Here is an 18,243-nt window from a genome sequence, read left to right as displayed (position 1 = left end):
AGTGACTTTATCATGCATATGCTTATTCATTTAATATTTATTGAGAACCACTATCCTAAATAGTACTTGAACAGCAAAGAGGTCAAATCAGTCAATCTTAAAGGAAATCAACCCTGAATATTCACTGGAAGAACTGATGCTGAAGGTGAAGCTGATGAAAAGAGCCAACTTGTTGGAAAAGAGCTGGGAAAGATTGAGGGCCAAAGGAGAAGGGGGCAGCAGAGGATGGGATGGTTAGATAGCATCACCGACTGAATGCACATGAGTTTGAGCAAACTCTGGGAGATGGCGAAGGACAGGGAAGCCTGGCATGCTGCAGTTCATGGGGTTGCAAAGAGTCAGACATAACTGAGCATCTGAACTGAACTGAACTGAATCTGTGATATAGTTTGCCATTTATAAAACTGAAAATCACAATATTTTAAAACTAAAATAGTTCATATGAGATAGAGAAGGAGAGACACAGAGAGAAAGAGACAAAGAGAGAAAGAAACTAAAAAAAAATATAGGCTTCTCCATTAAGCCAACAAGGCACATCTATTTCATTTTTTCTAAATGCAAAAACTGACTTTAGAAGAGGATTCAGACTACATCAAGGGAAAGCTATATTGTATGTCTAGTTCAAAAACTGGTCAACATTTTACCATATAGTCAGCATTTAATTTTACTTATATCTTGCTTAACTTTGGCTAATCCTATTTAATAGAAATTTTAAATAAACATTCATTCAACAAATATTTATTACTGGTCTTTACTGCTGCTGCTGCTACTGCGAAGTCACTTCAGTCGTGTCCGACTCTGTGCGACCCCAAAGACGGCAGCCCACCAGACTCCTCCATCCCTGGGATTCTCCAGGCAAGAACACTGGAGTGGGGTGCCATTTCCTTTCCAATGGTCTTGACTGCTAGCCAAATAAATTAGAAATGTGACCATAATTCTCCACTGACAGCAGATAAAAGCAGTAGAGCTCATTATTTAAATGATATTAATACCTTTAACCCAGGAACTGGCAAAATGCAAATGAAGATTAAAAACCTTATCACATAAAACAGAAAATTCTGGTACAAGAGTTCTGGTCAGCAAAGGAGATGCTGTAACCTATGAGAACTTATCGTTACTGGGGTCTGTGGATGAACAAGTGTCAATGTACAGTGGAAAAGGCATATACTATAAAGCTACAGGCGGCTTCCCAGGCGGCGCTAGTGGTAAAGAATCCCCCTGCCAGTGCTGGAGACGTAAGAGACGTGGGTTCCATCCCTGGGTCGGAAGATCCCCTGGAGAAGGATATGGCAACCCACTCCAGTATTCTTGCCTAGAGAATTCTATGGACAGAGAAGCCTGGTGGGCTACAGTCCATGGTGTTGCAAAGAGTCAGACACGATTGAGTGACTAACACTTTCACTTTCATAGTCTTAATATCAATAATCTGAACTTACACTGGATGATTCCAAAGCTTCAAATCAAACTTGGACTGTTCTCGAGTGAACATACCGAATCATTCTATGGGCAGATTGAATGCACTAACCCCACTCCTGGCTTCCTGCTCTCTTTCTGATTCTAAATTTCTCTTCATGGTCTTGCCTTCATCCCCTTTACATTCATTTCACACCACTACAGGGCCTGCACCTAGGAAAGGCATTTTCAATTCTTTCTGAGAACAAGTAGGGTATAAATAAATGTTATAAAGTAAATCTTTGAAAGCATTGGTCTATTACCTAGAAGCCCTCTGCGTTAGCATGAATCCTCTGGGCACGATACATTTGTGGGTCACAAACAAATGCACCAAATTTGTCATACCAATGGGTTGCTATGGCACTCTGGGAACTGCACTTGCTCTTTGGCAATACCTTTATTTAGCCTGCTCTAAAAATGTATCCGTCAAGGTAGTTTCTACCCAGCTGAAAGGAACGACATTGATCGATGAGCAACAGGCTAATTTGGTACCCACCGAAGGAGAGAGACTCTCCGCAGAGTGATGAAGGGGTGGCGTCTGGACAGCTATTTCAGAATCTTCCTGTTCACTCTCACTGTAGCATTCTAGAACAAAAAGGAAAATGCTGAATGTTTCAACGCCGTCATCACTCATTCCATAATACATGAGCAGAGGTTCTTCTCCATCTGGCTATTGCAATTCCAATCCAATTCAGAAAGTACTCATCTAGTGGGCTACCTGATACATAAGAGTTTCTCTCTGTTAGGGTTTCTGCCCTCAAAGAGTGTCCACTAGGCAGAAAGAGGACTAATCATAGCTCAGGGAAAATAAAACTAATTCCTCAAAAGAGGTGTGAGTCATACACTAAGGGAGTATAAAGTCAGCAGTGATTAACTTTGAGCATAGAAATCTTAATGAGCTGAAAAGGGCAGGATAAGTAAACCATCAATGATGCAGTTCCAGGCGCCAAGTATCCAGAGTTCCCTGAGGGACAGGGTGGAAAACAAAGCTGAAAGGTGGTTTGATGTCATATCACAGAAGGCCTTACATAACAGGATAAGGAAGAGGGTTTTGTGTAGTTATTTTTGTGCCCACAATCTATAAAGTACTGCAAATATACCATGAGAATTTATTTTATGAAAAAGAGGACCAAGGAGATGGTTAGGACACTGATTTCACAGTATCCTATTATACTTCTTTATTCTAAAACAAGTTGCCACTTTTCCATTTCTAAATTTAAGGTTTTATGATTTGTTCTCCAAAGAAATAACTCCCTACTTCTAAATCCTGAGTTTTATGTGGTCTGAGAATTTCAGAAACAGTGTCAACTCTGTGACCCAGACACATAAAGACATCTTTCTTCTCAATATTAATGAGCAATCGCATCATTAAGAAGAGTTAGACTCCTGGAGCTTTTGAACACTGAAAGCTATAGACTGAACTAAAAAGATGGCCTTTGTCCCAGGCTGACATTCAGGCTCCTGGTGCAAACTTAGGGTAATTAGTCTTGGCACACACCTGGTGAAAATACTAAAATATCAGAGAGGAAACAGTGGGCTGAAAGTTATCTGTCTAGATCATGACAAGATCACACCGATGAGTAAGAATTCAGTAAGTGGGACAATAAAACATTTGCATTGGCAATTGACTGCTATCTCCATGAAGCCTACAGCTGCTAACGTGTGGGTGAAGTGTGAAAAGCATTCTTAGCCAGCCTGGGAGGCTCTATTCCATGTTGGTGAGCCAGTGTGACTATGTCTGTCTCTACATATTTTCAGATAATTTTAAATAACAAAGTATGTTTCATTAGAACAGGGCTCTACATAGAACTTGACATTGTATTTTCACCCTATTCTAAGATCCCTGCTAAATTTTCAGAAATTGAAAACAGAACATACCTTCATCCTTCGAAGTGGATTCAGGGTGGATTTCAGCTAATCCCAATTTGTTTAACCACCTAAAATTCAAATAGAAAATAGACGTTTGACCAGGGAGATTGGTCCCTCACCTATTCACCCTTACCCTAGACACTAGAGGAAGGTCTTGTACCAGACTTCATAATGAAATTAAGTCATAGAGCCATATCAGTGTAAATGTTTTCAGAAACAGCCTAAATATGTTTATGGAAACCTAAGACCACTGGTTTCACACTACAGTCCATATCGTAAGTAATATGATAAGATATGAGGTGGCCCATTATACAGCTAGTTAAAGTGGGTAACTACATTAGATACTCTAAATATACAAATAAATATATGCTTTGTAATTGCATATTTGAAAGTCTTTCACAACCATCAAAATGAATTTCATAACTTGACCTTTAAAGTTCTATCTCTTTAATTCTTAAAATGTAAGTTTACTTCACAAAAAGTGATGATGATCTATTTTTAAACCATGATCTTTATATCAATAAGGAAAAAGATCTGGCCAGAGTTTCACAGTTATTCCTAAGCTAGGGAAATTTTCAATTCCTTGAAAAATTTTATGTAAGGTAAAATTGACACTGTCTTATCTTCCATAGACTTACCATTTTATTGGCAATGAATTTCAACTACACATCCATAACAAAAATAGAACTAGACAAACCTGAAGGAATGCAAATATGGCTTATGACTTCAGGCCAAGGGTTCAGTTAGAAATTTATTTTAATACACAAATTTTTAAAAGACATAAAATGTATCTATTTCATATGTTCCTAGCTAAATGACCTATTTAAAGGAAAAATATTATTTTGGGACAGTGATAATCTAAATGATCTATTTTCCATTTCTTTCCACTTTTTCTTATTTAAAAAAAATATTCCATAATACGTATTCATCTTTTTTTGAAACATAAGTAGCCTAAGTCAACTATCAACAAAATGACAATAATAATGCTGCACTTATTCACTCACTTATGTTTTATTTTTGCGAGTCCAATAAACCATAAACCATCCAGCTACACCCCCACCAAAGCATAAACACTGCATATTCCCAAGTCAGCAATTGTCAACAAATTAGGAATCTTTACCCAGCCCTCAACCTGCCATGGTCTAGATAATTTTTTAATAGGAAATACAAAGTAAATTTTATTTTAAAAATAAAATAGAACTTTCTATAAGAAGGAAGATGAATTTCAGCCTCATTTAGGAAGTCCCCTTTTGAATCATGATAAACACGTGTCTCTAGTGGCCACTTAAAACTAGACCAACACCCAAGCCCAGATCATGCCAGAGGAACTGAAAAACGTTCATCAAGACTAGATCGCAAAATAAACAAAACAAAGAAATGGAAAATGACAAAAAAAAAAAAAAAAAATTACAAATGGCTAATAAATATAGGGGAAAATTCTCAGCCTCAATATTTTAGAAAATGCATATTCAAGCACAAGCAAATATTGTTCACCATGAGACTGGAAAATTTTTATATTTTGCTAACTTCTAGATTTTAAGAGAAACAGTCTCATCCTTTGCTGAGTTGACCCTGAAAAACTGGTACAGTCAATATTAAGCAGTTAATTTGATGATACTATTCAAAATATAAATATTCATTCCCCTTCACCAAAAAATTCTAATTCTAAATATCTATCCTTCAAAAACATCTTCAAGTATATAAAAAATGTGGAAGAATATTAATTCAATAGGATTGCAATGACAAAAAAAAAAAAAACAACTGATACAATAGAATTGTCCATTAACAGAAAAATGGATGAAGTATGGTACCAATTCCATCAGTACCATGTTGTAAAGAAACTAATAAAAAGACAGGGGTTGGGTGAGGGAGCCTTGTCATGACCTGGAAAAATGCTAACATACTGTTAAGTAAAAAAAGCAAATACAAAACAAAGTGTTTATCCTGATTCAATGTGCTTTTTAAATTAATTTTTATTGCAATTGCTTTACAATGTTCTGTTGGTTTCTGCTGTATAGCAAAGTGAATCAGCTATACAGAGACACATATCCCCTCTTTTTTTTGTATTTCCTTCCAACTTAGGCCACCAGAGATCACTGAATAGAGTTCCCTGTACTATATAGTAGGTTCTCAATAGTTACCTACTTTATACATAGTAGTGTATACATGTCATCAATGTGCTTCTAAAACTATGTGCATGACTTGATTTGCAAAGAAAAGCATCAGAGAGGATATAGTCATATTGTGAAAAGTGGCTTGGGAGGTTTTTCATTTTACACACTTCTGTATTACAAGATTTTTTTTACAAGAATATATTTTACACATTACTCAACTAAAATGCTTAAAAATACATTTTTAAAAACTGATCAGGCAAAGCAGAGTGAATTTAATGGCTAACTAATTCTTAGTTTATTCCTGATTTCATAATTTTGTAATTGCATTTGACTCTCCCCCCCCAAAAAAGCATCTCAAAATGAAATAGACAAAATTCTTTTTTTAACATATCAATACAAAAAAAAAATTGATGAATTGAGAATGCCTGAATCAAGAAAAGACATTCCTAAGTTCCTTTCCAGAAATGTGCAGAACAGAAGAATACTGACAGTAAAGAAAAGATTCCTGTCAGCCCTCACTCAAAACTCTTCTCCCTTTAATTGACACCATCAGTTACTTGCTGGCAAAACAAGATTGTTTAGAATCTTGTTTGCTTTCTTTCTAGAATGCACAGGCTTAGAGTACCATCTTTGCTAAGAACTTTTTTTTTAAATATCTAGGCAGTAGAAAACTTTCTATTTGTAGCTAAATAGATAGATGCAAAAAGACTTATATTTATGTAAAAGAAGACGACAGATGTTTCCTGGGAGTTTGTTGTATGTTAACTTGCTGTGAATGTGTGCGTTGAAGAAGCACAAGTGTTAAGAAATTGATGTACAAAATGAGAACATTCTTCCCACAAACACTGCCTGAGAAAGGCAGCTACCACCAGCCTTTGTTTAGAAACCAACTTTTACATTACCCTTAATTACTCACCCCTGCACTTGTAAATTGAGGGTCTCTGCAGAACACACAGCGTTTCTTAAACTTAATTACCTTTTCCTTCATGAGAAACGTCACTATCCAAAAAGGCAGCTTCTCAAAGAGGGGATCTTCTAAAACAGGCCCTGTCTCTCCAAATATCACTCCCTTGTTCCCCAGCACCTCTTCGCCTCACTAATACCCAGAGGCATTATGTCCCAGCTCCAACACGCCTCATCAGTAAGAAAGAAAGTTCTTCAGTGGCTACTGCAGAGCAAATCTTTAAACATCCTCTGCTTAGGCTTGTGGGAGAAGGAGAAGGTTAACTGGCAATCCCAAGGGATTCTGCATTGTTAGCTACTAGAAAAAATCATCTTCAGAATAACAAAGCTTAATAATGATATTATAAATGAAACATAATGGTACATTCGGGCATTGAAAAAATGGGCCATTTACTTATGAGTGGCTAGCTAGACAATTTTTGTGTGTAAAGGTCACTGATTAAAAAATATGGGGCCAGGACACCTCACACTTAAATTTCAATTTATAATCTTATTTGTAAACTGGAAAGATAAATGCTAAAATAATCTCAAGTAACACAGACCTTCACAACATAGAAAGGCCCTAAGACCCTGGCTTTGATAACTGTGAAAGGCTTAGACTTAATAGTCAAATAGGCAGAGTGTGTAGCTAATGTTCATATAACTGTATTACTGCAAAGGGAAAATGTGAAAGTGAAGAGGAATGGTCCAGATAGGTAAGCAAAACTTGAGTAGTGGGTGAGCAAGAGCTAAACAGCTCTGATGTGTGATTGAGAGAGCAAATTTGCCTGAAATAGAAGAGTTTCAGATAATCTTGTAAGGGTCTCACCCTGTTACTGGTTTAAAATGTGGTTTCACCACGTAGGTAGAGAAATTCTCTAGGTGACAAAAGACTTCGCAGTCATTGTTTCCCTGGTAGTCAGTCTCACTCTCCCCTTGTTGGAGTGAACAGAACCACTTTGAAAAAACCAGCCCTGGGATGAACAGAAAGGATACAGACTGGAAGAAAGCTGGAGATACAGGAAGTTCGTGGGAGAAGCTAGGTACTGGCAGGAGCCTCCGGGGGTGGGGAGAGGTGGCTGATGGGCAGCTCTGTTTCACCACCAGCAAAGCTTAAAAAGGGCTTCCTCGTGGCTCCGAAGGTAAGGAGTCCAACTGCAATGCAAGAGACCTGGGTTTGATCCCTGAGTCAGGAAGACTCACTGGAGAAGGGAATGGCTACCCACTTCAGTATTCTTGCCTGGAGAATTCCGTAAACAGAGGAGCCTGGCGGGTTACAGTCCACGGGGTCACAAAGAGTCAGACACCCCTGAGCAACTAACACACACACACACACACACACACACACACACACACACACACACACACACACACACACACACACAGCTTAGAAAGGACCACTTGGGACTGATGTATGGTTCGCCTCCAGACTGACACTCTCTGGGCAAGACATTAAGTTTTCCACATATCTAGACCATGCTGTTCTCTCATCAGGAAGCTTCCATAAGCCCCTTATCCTTCACCATCAGAGGGCAGACAGACTGAAAACCACAATCACAGAAAACTAACCAATCTGATCACATAGACCACAGCCTTGTCTAACTCAATGAAACTATGAGCCATGCCATGTAGGGCCACCCAAGACGGACGGGTCATGGTGGAGAGTTCTGGCAAAACATGGTCCACTGGAGAAGGGAATGGCAAACCACTTCAGTATTCTTGCCTTGAGAACCCTATGAACAGCATGAAAAGGCAAAAATATAAGACACTGAAAGAGGAACTCCCCAGGTTGGTAGGTGCCCAATATGCTACTGGAGATCAGTAGAGAAATAACTCCAGAAAGAATGCAGTCCATCCTAAAGGAGATCAGTCTTGGGTGTTCATTGGAAGGACTGATGCTGAAGTTGAAACTCCAATACTCTGCCACCTGATGCAAAGAACTGACTCATTTGAAATGACCCTGATGCTGGAAAAGATTGAGGGCAGGAGGAGGAGATGACAGAGGATGAGATGGTTGGATGGCATCACTGACTCAATGGACATGGGTTTGGGTGGACTCCGGGAGTTGGTGATGGACAGGGAGGCCTGGCATGCTGCCGTCCATGGGGTCTCAAAGAGTCGGACACGACTGAGCGACTGAACTGAACTGAGACCTTGCTAATCAGTAGGATTTAGAGTTACCAACGCAAATAAAATGAGAAAAAAAGAACTTTGTCAAGTTTTCTATCTTCTCCTTTTGTGTTGTTGTTCAGTTTTCTAAGTCATATCTGACTTTTCATGACGCCGGGCTACAGCACGCCAGGCTTCCCTGTTCTGCACTCTCTCTCGGAGTTTGTTCAAATTCATGTCCATTGAGTCAGTGATGCTATCTAACCATCTCTTCCTCCTTTTGTGTATCTGCTCCTATTTCTTTCAGATGCTTGAGAAAGCCAGAGAGAAAAGCTAAAATCAAAAGAGTATAGAAGCTATTTCTCCCTTTGTCCCAGTAAATAAAAGACTTATTTGGAAGACTCAATTATCAATACTGTGCTTTGTTATTTCTAACACAAGGTTTCCTAACTTTGTGCTAAAAAGCCATTCTGCCCTCATTTGAAGGTTTGTAATGGGAAGGTAAATGTAGGGAACAGATGAGAATGATTCTAGGGACAAAGGGCTTCTGTGGGGATAGAGTAAGGTGCTGTGTGTGTGTGTGTGTGTGTGTGCATGCGTGTGTATACTCTTGCTCATGCATGCTAAGTGAAAAGTAGTTTTTTTTTCTTTAAGCTTCTAGAGCAACAGGCAAAAAAGAAATTACAGAGAGCAAATGGATAAAATCATTATGTCTAAATAAATTAATAGATATAATTAAATACAAAAATATAAATCCATTAAAAATAGATTAAACCATAAGCTCTATGAATGGAGATATTAAATCAGTATTCTTCATTTTTAATGCCCAGGGTCTATTACAAGGGAGTACATCATAGATAATCCATAGATATATTGTTAATTAATTAACTGAAAGCAATGAAACATTGACAATTCTGAGAATAGGACTTAATTAAACAAAATGACCTCCAATGCCACAAGCACCTCAAATATATATAGTTTCATTCAGATAAGACCCATTGGGATCACACTGTAATCTAAACCAGCAGGGGATGTTGCAAGGCAGGCAATCCTCTACCAGGATATTCCACTTACTTAACCCGAGCAAACAGGAAATGGAGTTAGTGATATACATTTTTATATTAGAGGTACTCTGAACAAAGACGTGCTGCAAAATGTTCAGGACAGAACATGGAGAGATGATAAACATGAGTCACCATGACAATCACACAGCACATATGAAGTCCTGCACAGATAGTTCCCATGTAGAATTCTGAAAGCTGTGGGACCTGTAACACGATTCTTTCAGGCTTTTCTCCCTGTGATGCTAACTCTCATTTTCACATTTTCTTACAATGTCTTCTGTCTATTCCTTTCTCAGTTTAGTGTCTGAGAGCTTCCCTTAGAAGAACCTTATGACTTCTTCCTAAAACAGCCATTTTGACCTGTGGAGTGCTCTAAAATGCTTCCAAACACTAGGAAAGAAAGCAGAAAGACTTTATAACCACTAAGGAGATTAGGCCGTAAAGCAGCAGAAACAAATAAAACAATAACTGATATGCACGTATGCTTAAAATTCAGACACTTAACCAAATTAATCGAATCCTATAAAGATTATATCGAGTGATTTTTCTCTACTTACAGGTTCATCTCCTGCACATTCTCAGCAGCAAAATAAAAGGTCTTGATCTGTGGATGACTGATCTTAAAAGCACTTGGAAGGGGAAAAGCACAGACACATGAGAAGTTAGAAACTAGTGCAGTCAACAATGCAGTCAAAAGTAAAACAGTCAAATATACATATGGTAAGCTCATCGGCTTTCTTTGTTAATTTAAAAAAGCAAAATTTTAATTACATTAAATGTATATTGTCTAATCTCTATTACATGTAGGGAGCAGAGGGTGAATTCATCACATCAGGACATTCAGACCAGGACTTAGTCTTAACTAATCAATAGTCTCTACTTAAGATATATGGACATATTCTTTTATTTTCAATTGCTGTTTGTTATAGAGACAATAAACTGAAATATAAAGTGGTAGATGTGCAACTTCACAATACCCAGATCAACTCCATCAAGCAAAGTATTTAAATTCAGATACAATAACTGCATTTATAGAAAAACAATTAAGTATAAGATTTCTACACTGTGACAACACATCAAAAACATTAAGCAAGCTATCCTCTATTAGTAAAGAAAAAATACAAGGCAGATTTTTGAGTTTAAAAGAAAAGTATAAAACATTGAAGATAACAAAGTATTTCCTCTTTACCATTTAGACAGGAAGTCCTGCAGTGTGGACCAGAGCTTTTGTATGTGACCAGTTTGGTCAAAACCACAAGAATCGATGCAACCTCGTGTATCACTAGGTACTTTCTGATGCAGCTACATCACAATGGCACAGACTTAAAGCTCACAACAGGTTAATTTTTTTTTTAAATCAGCAGTTGCTGCTACTAGAAACACAGGTCAATAGGGAACTGCCCTTTTCTAACAAAACAGGAAATGATGTCAAAAGCAGAACAAAAGAATAAGTAAAAGATGAAAAAGACACATATACTAAATGAAGATGGATCCTGTTATGGGAAGAGCACTTGACTGGGAGTCTGGAGAGTTGGTCTAGGCTGGGGACTCTGGCTCCTGTTGGTTGTCAAATCTCTTAGACTTTAAGTATATCAGGGCGCAATCCCCAAGTCTAAGACAGCTCAGAGAATTCAATTTCAGAATGCTACTGACAATTTCATGAACTAAGAAAAAGAAACTGGTCTCATAGCATATCTGCTGCTCTTGTGAGTCCTATTGAACTAGCCATTCTCTTTACAAGGACACATCCTTGACATCTGATCACCCTGCCAGGCCTGGATGGTGGCTCGTTTCTCATTGGATCATGGACATGGTCATTAGCAGCATGGCCTGCCAGGGCTCTGTGGGGTTTTAAGATCCATCTGCTTCACAAAGTGAAATTCCAGAAAACAAGAGGTTAAAAGTTTCTATTACTGTTTGGTGTACCAAACCATAAAGTCAAAATTTTTAGACATTTGAACACCATCATCATGAACTTCCAAATCACCATATCACTTGAGGAACTTATAAAAAGGCTGCTATCCTGGCCCCATTATTTTGTGGAAAATGATAGACAACTTACTGCTTTTTCTTGCATTCAGATGCTTTCTCTACAGTGAAATCAGGCAGGTTAACAAATCCGTCGGCTTTTTCTGCCTGAAATAAACACACACCACAAATAGGAATAAATGCATCAATCCACGCAGTTTGTTTGTTGAGATCATATGTCGAACAGAGACAGAATAAGTGAAATGGAGGAGGATCAAAAAACATACTTCTCTGAATCAGCACTGGACTTCTCCCAGACATACATTTTATAAGAGAAATTAATATCCTTCTGACAAAGCATCCAGAATCTTCTCTGAGACGTAACATGACAGTTTAGGGCAGCCAGCACGTGGTACAAGTAGGACCCACCCAACCCCTTCTTGTCTATCTTCCTAGAAAACATCAGGGCTAACTGGTCAGAGCTCCACTTCCTCTTGAGCCCATGGCCATCTTCAGCATCCTTCTCATCCTACTTCTCTAGTGAGCCCCAAGTATCTAAGATGGAACCTAATTAGCATCACAGACACGGTCATTAACAGAATGCCCTATTACATGAGGAACAGAGGCCTGACTCTGGAGTTCATTAAAATTGAGGTTCATATCAGGGATCCACCACTTACTGGTTGTTACAGGATTTAAATAAGCTCGGAAAAATAAAACACTTAACAGGTCCTCAACAAACATTGTTTTTCTCTCAAGTTTAGTAAGTTCCCAGAGGGTTAAATCACAGAGTCATGTCTTGGAAAATCTCAGTTACATAATCAATTCTTTCTAAAAAGGAAAGAGTGCACAGGAAAATGACACTTTTAAGGACATAAAGTGAATACCACTTTAAAACACCACTTAGGGGAGAATGGATACGTGTATATGGATGGCTGAGGTGCTCTGCTCTGCGCCTGAAACTAACACAACATTGTTAATTGGTTATATCCAATACAAAATAAAATGTTTTTTTTTTTTAAAGTTCATGTCAGGGTTTCAAATATAAATATTAAAAATCTTCTCAAAAATAATAAAAGATGTTGGGCAGCTCAGCAACTTAACTTAATTTATTCCAACCATTATGTAAAATCTAATGAGTTTTGTACTGTACCTGATTCATTGTGAAAATTTTATATAAAAACTATGAGACTTCAATATAAAAGATTAAAAAAATAGCAAAAATTTTACAGGGAATATAATCATTGCTCTGCCTCTAAAACATTTCTTAGTCTTTATGAATAAAATTCAACTGAGCCACAGGAGGTTAGATTGCTTGTGACAGATAGAACTCAAATCTTCCATCTACACTAGTGTCTCTGAATGGAGAAATACAGTCCACAACATTAAACATATATGAGTCTGGGACTTCCCTGGCAGTCCAGTTAAGTCCAGGAGATGTGGGTTCAGTCCCCGGGTTGGGAAGATCCTCTGGAGAAGGAAATGGCAACCCACTCCAGTATTCTTGCCTGAAAAATCCCACAGACAGAGGAGCCTGGTGGGCACCAGTCCATGGGGTCACAAAGAGTTGGACCTGACTTAGCAACTAAACAACCGTTTCATGTGAATTTTATCTCAATAAAAAAATGCTATGTTGGGCTAGGGTATATTAATGTAAATTCCTACAATTACTTTAGAAAGAATAAAACAATTTATATTCACCATTTGTTTCTATTTCCTACCTTCACTGATTTCTACACCCACTAGTCCACAGAAAGGGTTGTTACCAAGAACCGCAATGATTTTCATGTTGCTAAATCCCGTGAACCCTTTTTAGCCCTCACTTAATTGAACTCTGGAAACTGACACTACAGCCCACTCCCTCCCTCTTGAAATGCCTCTTTCCTGACAAAGCGTTTCTGCAGCCTCCCCCTCTTCCCCATTTAACTGCTCCTTGCTTTCTTTCATAGGGTCTTCTTTCCCCCTCTGTTTCTTATGCCCCAGATTTCTAAGTACAAATTCACTCTCTTCTCATTCCAATACCTTCCACAGGGGATCATACACACTTCCACAGCAGCATGCATAACCACATTTGCACACACGTATCTAAAACCTATACCCGCAAACTCCTTTCAATCCTAGTGCACTCATTCCAAGATTCCACTGCCTCATGAACCTATTCAATGAGTGTTCCACAGGCTCCCTGTCATGGACCCGCTATTTGTGCTCCCCCACATCCCAAATTCATATTTTGAAGCCCTAAACCCTAACATGATGGTATTTGAAGTGAGGTCTTGGGGAAGTAGTTTGGTTTAGATGAAGTACTAAGGGTGAAACTCCTATGATGGAATTAGTGTCCTTATAAAAAGATGGAGATACCAGTACTTTCCTGCTCCTCCCCATGCCTCCTCCATTTAAACATATGGCAAGAAAGCAGCTGTCTTCCAACCAGAAAGAAACCTCTCATCAGGTGTGGAACCCACCAGAACTTGATCTTGGACTTCCCAGGCTCCAGAACTCTGATTAACACATGTTTGTTGTTTAAGCCATGCAGACTATGGTATTTTGCTATGTGGCATCACAAACTGACTAAGATTCTCCCCAAGAGTGACAAATCCAGGACCAAACTCATCATCTCACTCCATGAAATGCCTGCTTCTCTTTCTCCTGTGTTCTCCTCTGAAGTGAATGATGTCACTTTCTATCCAGCTGTCCAAAAACAGGAAATATGGGAGACATCTTTGACACTTCAATCTCTTTCTCAGCATCTGTGCAAGTAACCATTAAGTTGTAACATTGCTGTATCTGCCACAACTCTTCAAAGCTTCTGTTACCCACACCTCCTTCAGACCACCATGAACTTTCACCTGAATTACTGCAGAAGTCCTCTAAACCATTAACCCTTATCCCTCTCCATAGCTCTGTTTTTCCCTCTGATTTAGTGTCCAAATCACAATCACAGCAAATCTTCACTCCACAAACCTCTTCTTTCATTAAAATCTTGCATGGTTCCCAATTGCTCTTGGAGAATGTCTAAGTGTTTAAAGTGAAGTCACTCAGTCATGTCTGGCTCTTTGAACCCAATGGACTGTAACCAACCAGGCTCCTCCATCCATGGGATTTCCAGGCAAGATTACTGGAATGGGTTGCCATTTTCTTAAGTGTTTAAGCAGAGTATAAAAGGCCTTTGACAATTACGCCATGATTAATTGTACAGTTTCATCTTCTCTGGAGAAGGGCATGGCTACCCACTTCAGTATTCTTGCCTGGAGAATCCCATGGACAGAGGAGCCTGGAGAGCTACAGTCCATGGTATCACAGAGTCAGACTTGACTGAGCAACTAACACTTTCACCTTTTCACTTTCACAATTATATAGTTTCATCTTTTCTAGTGTCCCTATCCCTTACTCAACCAAAAGTAAATGAAAAAATTAAAACATAGAAAAAATACTTCTCTTGAGCTGAATTAGAATTGATACCAAATTTATAGCATTATTACTCTCTAGATAACCTGCTATCAGTACAAGAAGGCCATCTTAAATGACAACACCACAAAAATCAATCAACAAAAAACTAAATACAGATATATGTAAGAGAAAAACTGTAAATCTTCATTTTGGTGGATTTCTTTCTGGCAAAACTGAAATGGCTAAGAGTCCTTCAAATAAGAACCTAAATAAAAATGAGTAAAAGATACCTTAATATTTCCCCAGTAAATTTTTCTTCTATGAGCAAAGGCATTTCTCACTTTATGTTCAAACTGTATTCAAAATCACAGATAATTTGTCAAAAATTGTCTTTGCTTATTTGACTTGCAAAAAAAATGCCTCAAAAATGACAGTCACAGTGGGAAAATCCTAAGGAAATGACAGTTTTCTCCTCCTTTCCCTCCTCCCACCCCCTCAGATCCCTTGTTCCTCATTGCATTAACTGAAATAACTTTCTCGAATAGCATCCTTTCTCTTCAATCATTTCTAACTTTCTGAAAAGTTACTTGAAAGTTCTTCACTGGTACCCACATTTTTCTCCCTGGATTCTAATGTAATAAAAATCTTGTTCTCTTACCAGAAGTATCACACCATCCTTTGGTCACTGTGCAAACTGGTCTTGCCAGATCTAGACTTACATTCTGAAACAAGACACTGTTTTTCACTTTGTGATATGATGCTCTACAATCTTAAATCTCACATATTCATCCTTCTACTTTTTCTAGCAACTCTGATGTTGTTCAACTTAGTGAACTTTCATCTGCAGTTGGTGTATTAGCAGCATGAAATACACATGTTTATCAAAACTGTTCATGCTATACATTCATTTATTCAATGAATAGTCACTGAGTACCTTTTCTTGTGTCAGGCACTGTGTCAGATATTTGGGCTTTATCAGTGAGCAAAACAGACAGAGATATCTACTTTAAAGGAGAAAAGTGACAATAGCTCAACATATGAGCACATAAATTACACAGTACACTCTAAACAATAATTACTATGGAGAAAAGTAAAACTGATCTGGGTAAAGGGGTTCTGACTGCAAGCAGGGCAACAGGCCTTCTGTTCCTAGGCTTAAAAAGCCCTTCTTCTCTCACTTCACTAGATATGTCTCCACGAATCATCTTAGGTGTGACCTTCGCCAAAATCTTCCTCTGCTCCTCCAAGCCTAGAGTTGGTGCTCTCCGCTTTGGGTCCCAACCCCCACATTGGGCTCTGCTTACCATACTTCTCTTTCTGTATTTAGTTATCAAGGTATTCCTGTTTCTCCAACAGACTGAGCACCTTGAGGGAAATAATTTTGCTGTTTACAGTTATATCATCAATTATTGAGATAAGCCAAGGTGTTCAACACCAGTGAAATGAAGAAGTGAGTTTTATGAATGAAGGAAGACAGAAACATGGTCTTCTTCCTCAGTCAATAAAGTGCTAAAATGAGAGGCAGAAATCACTCTGGAAAAACGTTTAGCAGTTTCTAAAAACTATAAACACGTATTAATAATTACCATACAACCTAGAAATTCCATTCCTAGATATCTACCCAAGAAAAGTGAAAGCATATGCCCATGCAAAGATCTGCCTGCAAACATTTATAGCAGCATTATTCATAATAGCCAAAAACTAGAAACAATCCAAATAGCCATCAACCGGTAAATAAATAGTGTCGTACATTCATACAACAGAATACTGTTTAGTGAACAACTGACATGAGCTCAAACATAGAAGAATCTTGAAAACACAATGCTAAGTAAAAGACAGACAGACACAAGAAATCATGTAATACTGTATTATTCTTTTATATAAAATATAGAGAAAAAGCAAATCTATCTATAGAGACAGAAAGTAGAATAGTGGTTGCCTGGTATGGGAATGAAGATTGACTGTAAATAGGCATAGAGGATTTTATTGATATGATGAAAATTATTTAAAGCTGATTTTTTATGATGGTTCACCATTCAGTAAATTTACCAAAAATCATTGAGTTGTAAATCTGAATAGTGTAATTTTATGATATGTAAAATATATCTCAATAAAACTTTTTAAAAATACAAGATGCAGGAAAAGTTTGGGGAATAAAAAATTATGAATGAAATTTTTCCTGTTTGTCTACCAGTAAGACTTAAAAGAAGGCAAAATAGTATGTCTTTGATGACTCCGCTGCTAACTCAATATGACTTGTTCAAACTTTAGACACAAAATTAGGTTAATATTTCTCATTTGCTTTACTTTTGGACTACAGGAATTTTAGAGTGAAAAATATTTTACATAGAACTTGCTGCACTCAGACATATTTTTTAAATTAATTAAAATAGGATGTTAAGTTTTAATATCTAAATGCAAAATAAGTGTTCATTGCCATCAATAAAGCTTGACTTTTTCATAATACAAAACCTTACAAAATAGACAAAATCAGTTCTTAAGGACCTACATATGTCAGAAAAGTAGAAGGGCAGACCTAGAAAAATAAGAATGTTATAAATATATCCCAGGGACTAAGTAGGTCAAAGAAAACCAAGCCAGAAACAAATTAAGTATAATATAGGAAACTATTATGTATTTCATGGTTAAAAATAAAGAGTATAATTATCTGTCTATTCTCAGTGGAACCCTATTTCCTTGATTCTAAGAAGCCTGATTTTTAACATTTCAATAATTCTGAAATCAAGAGGCACCATAGAATCTATGTGTATTTTCCTTGTACCATTCCCCTCAAAATCCTGTTATTCAATAAAGTATAGGTCTTTAAATGAATAGAATCTTAAATTCAAGGGGAAAATAGTTTAAAAAAAATATAGACTTCTTTGTAATATGCTTTTGCAGTTATGCATGAATATGAATTTGACACTCTTGAAATTACTTTAAATAAACTTCAGTGAAGTTACCCAATGAATATCAAACTCAGGAAATTTGCAAAATTTTGTACTCCACATAAATCTGTGGTTTGCTCAATTCTACCCTGAAACTCCCAGTATGTTGGAAACAAGTGAAGTCTAAACTCTAAGCAGAGCAGCTCGCTCTCATGTCACTTTGGAACAGTTGTCACTAAATTCTAATGGCCTTCAATTTTCTTGTTTTGCAGTGTCGTCTGATTTTGGTATCAGGGTAATGTTGACCTTGTAGAATGAGCTAGAAAGTATTCCTTCTTCTTTAATTTTTTGAAACACTTTGAGGAAGATTAACTCTTCTTTTAATGTTTGGCAGAATTCCCCCGTGAAGCCATCTGGTCCTGAAGTTTTATTTGTTGGGAGATTTTTTAT

The 18,243-nt window shown here is 37.6% G+C and overlaps 1 protein-coding gene across 1 annotated transcript in view; it reads right to left on the bottom strand.

Moving 5' to 3' along the window:
• The window catches only part of IPCEF1 (interaction protein for cytohesin exchange factors 1), a 145,802-nt gene that overhangs the window by 29,606 nt on the left and 97,953 nt on the right, over positions 1 to 18,243 (bottom strand). The window contains exons 6-9 of the mRNA XM_065931085.1: positions 11,613 to 11,686; positions 10,108 to 10,179; positions 3,331 to 3,389; positions 1,949 to 2,037 (exon numbers count right to left, since the gene is read on the bottom strand). Coding sequence (XP_065787157.1) covers positions 1,949 to 2,037; positions 3,331 to 3,389; positions 10,108 to 10,179; positions 11,613 to 11,686 — 294 coding nt within the window. The remainder of the gene's footprint in view (positions 1 to 1,948; positions 2,038 to 3,330; positions 3,390 to 10,107; positions 10,180 to 11,612; positions 11,687 to 18,243) is intronic.

The sequence above is a fragment of the Muntiacus reevesi genome, chromosome 3 (assembly GCF_963930625.1).
Source record: "Muntiacus reevesi chromosome 3, mMunRee1.1, whole genome shotgun sequence".
Lineage (NCBI taxonomy): Eukaryota > Metazoa > Chordata > Mammalia > Artiodactyla > Cervidae > Muntiacus > Muntiacus reevesi.
The sequence above is the reverse complement of the archived record's forward strand: the minus strand, read 5'-3'. Positions and strand labels throughout refer to the sequence as shown.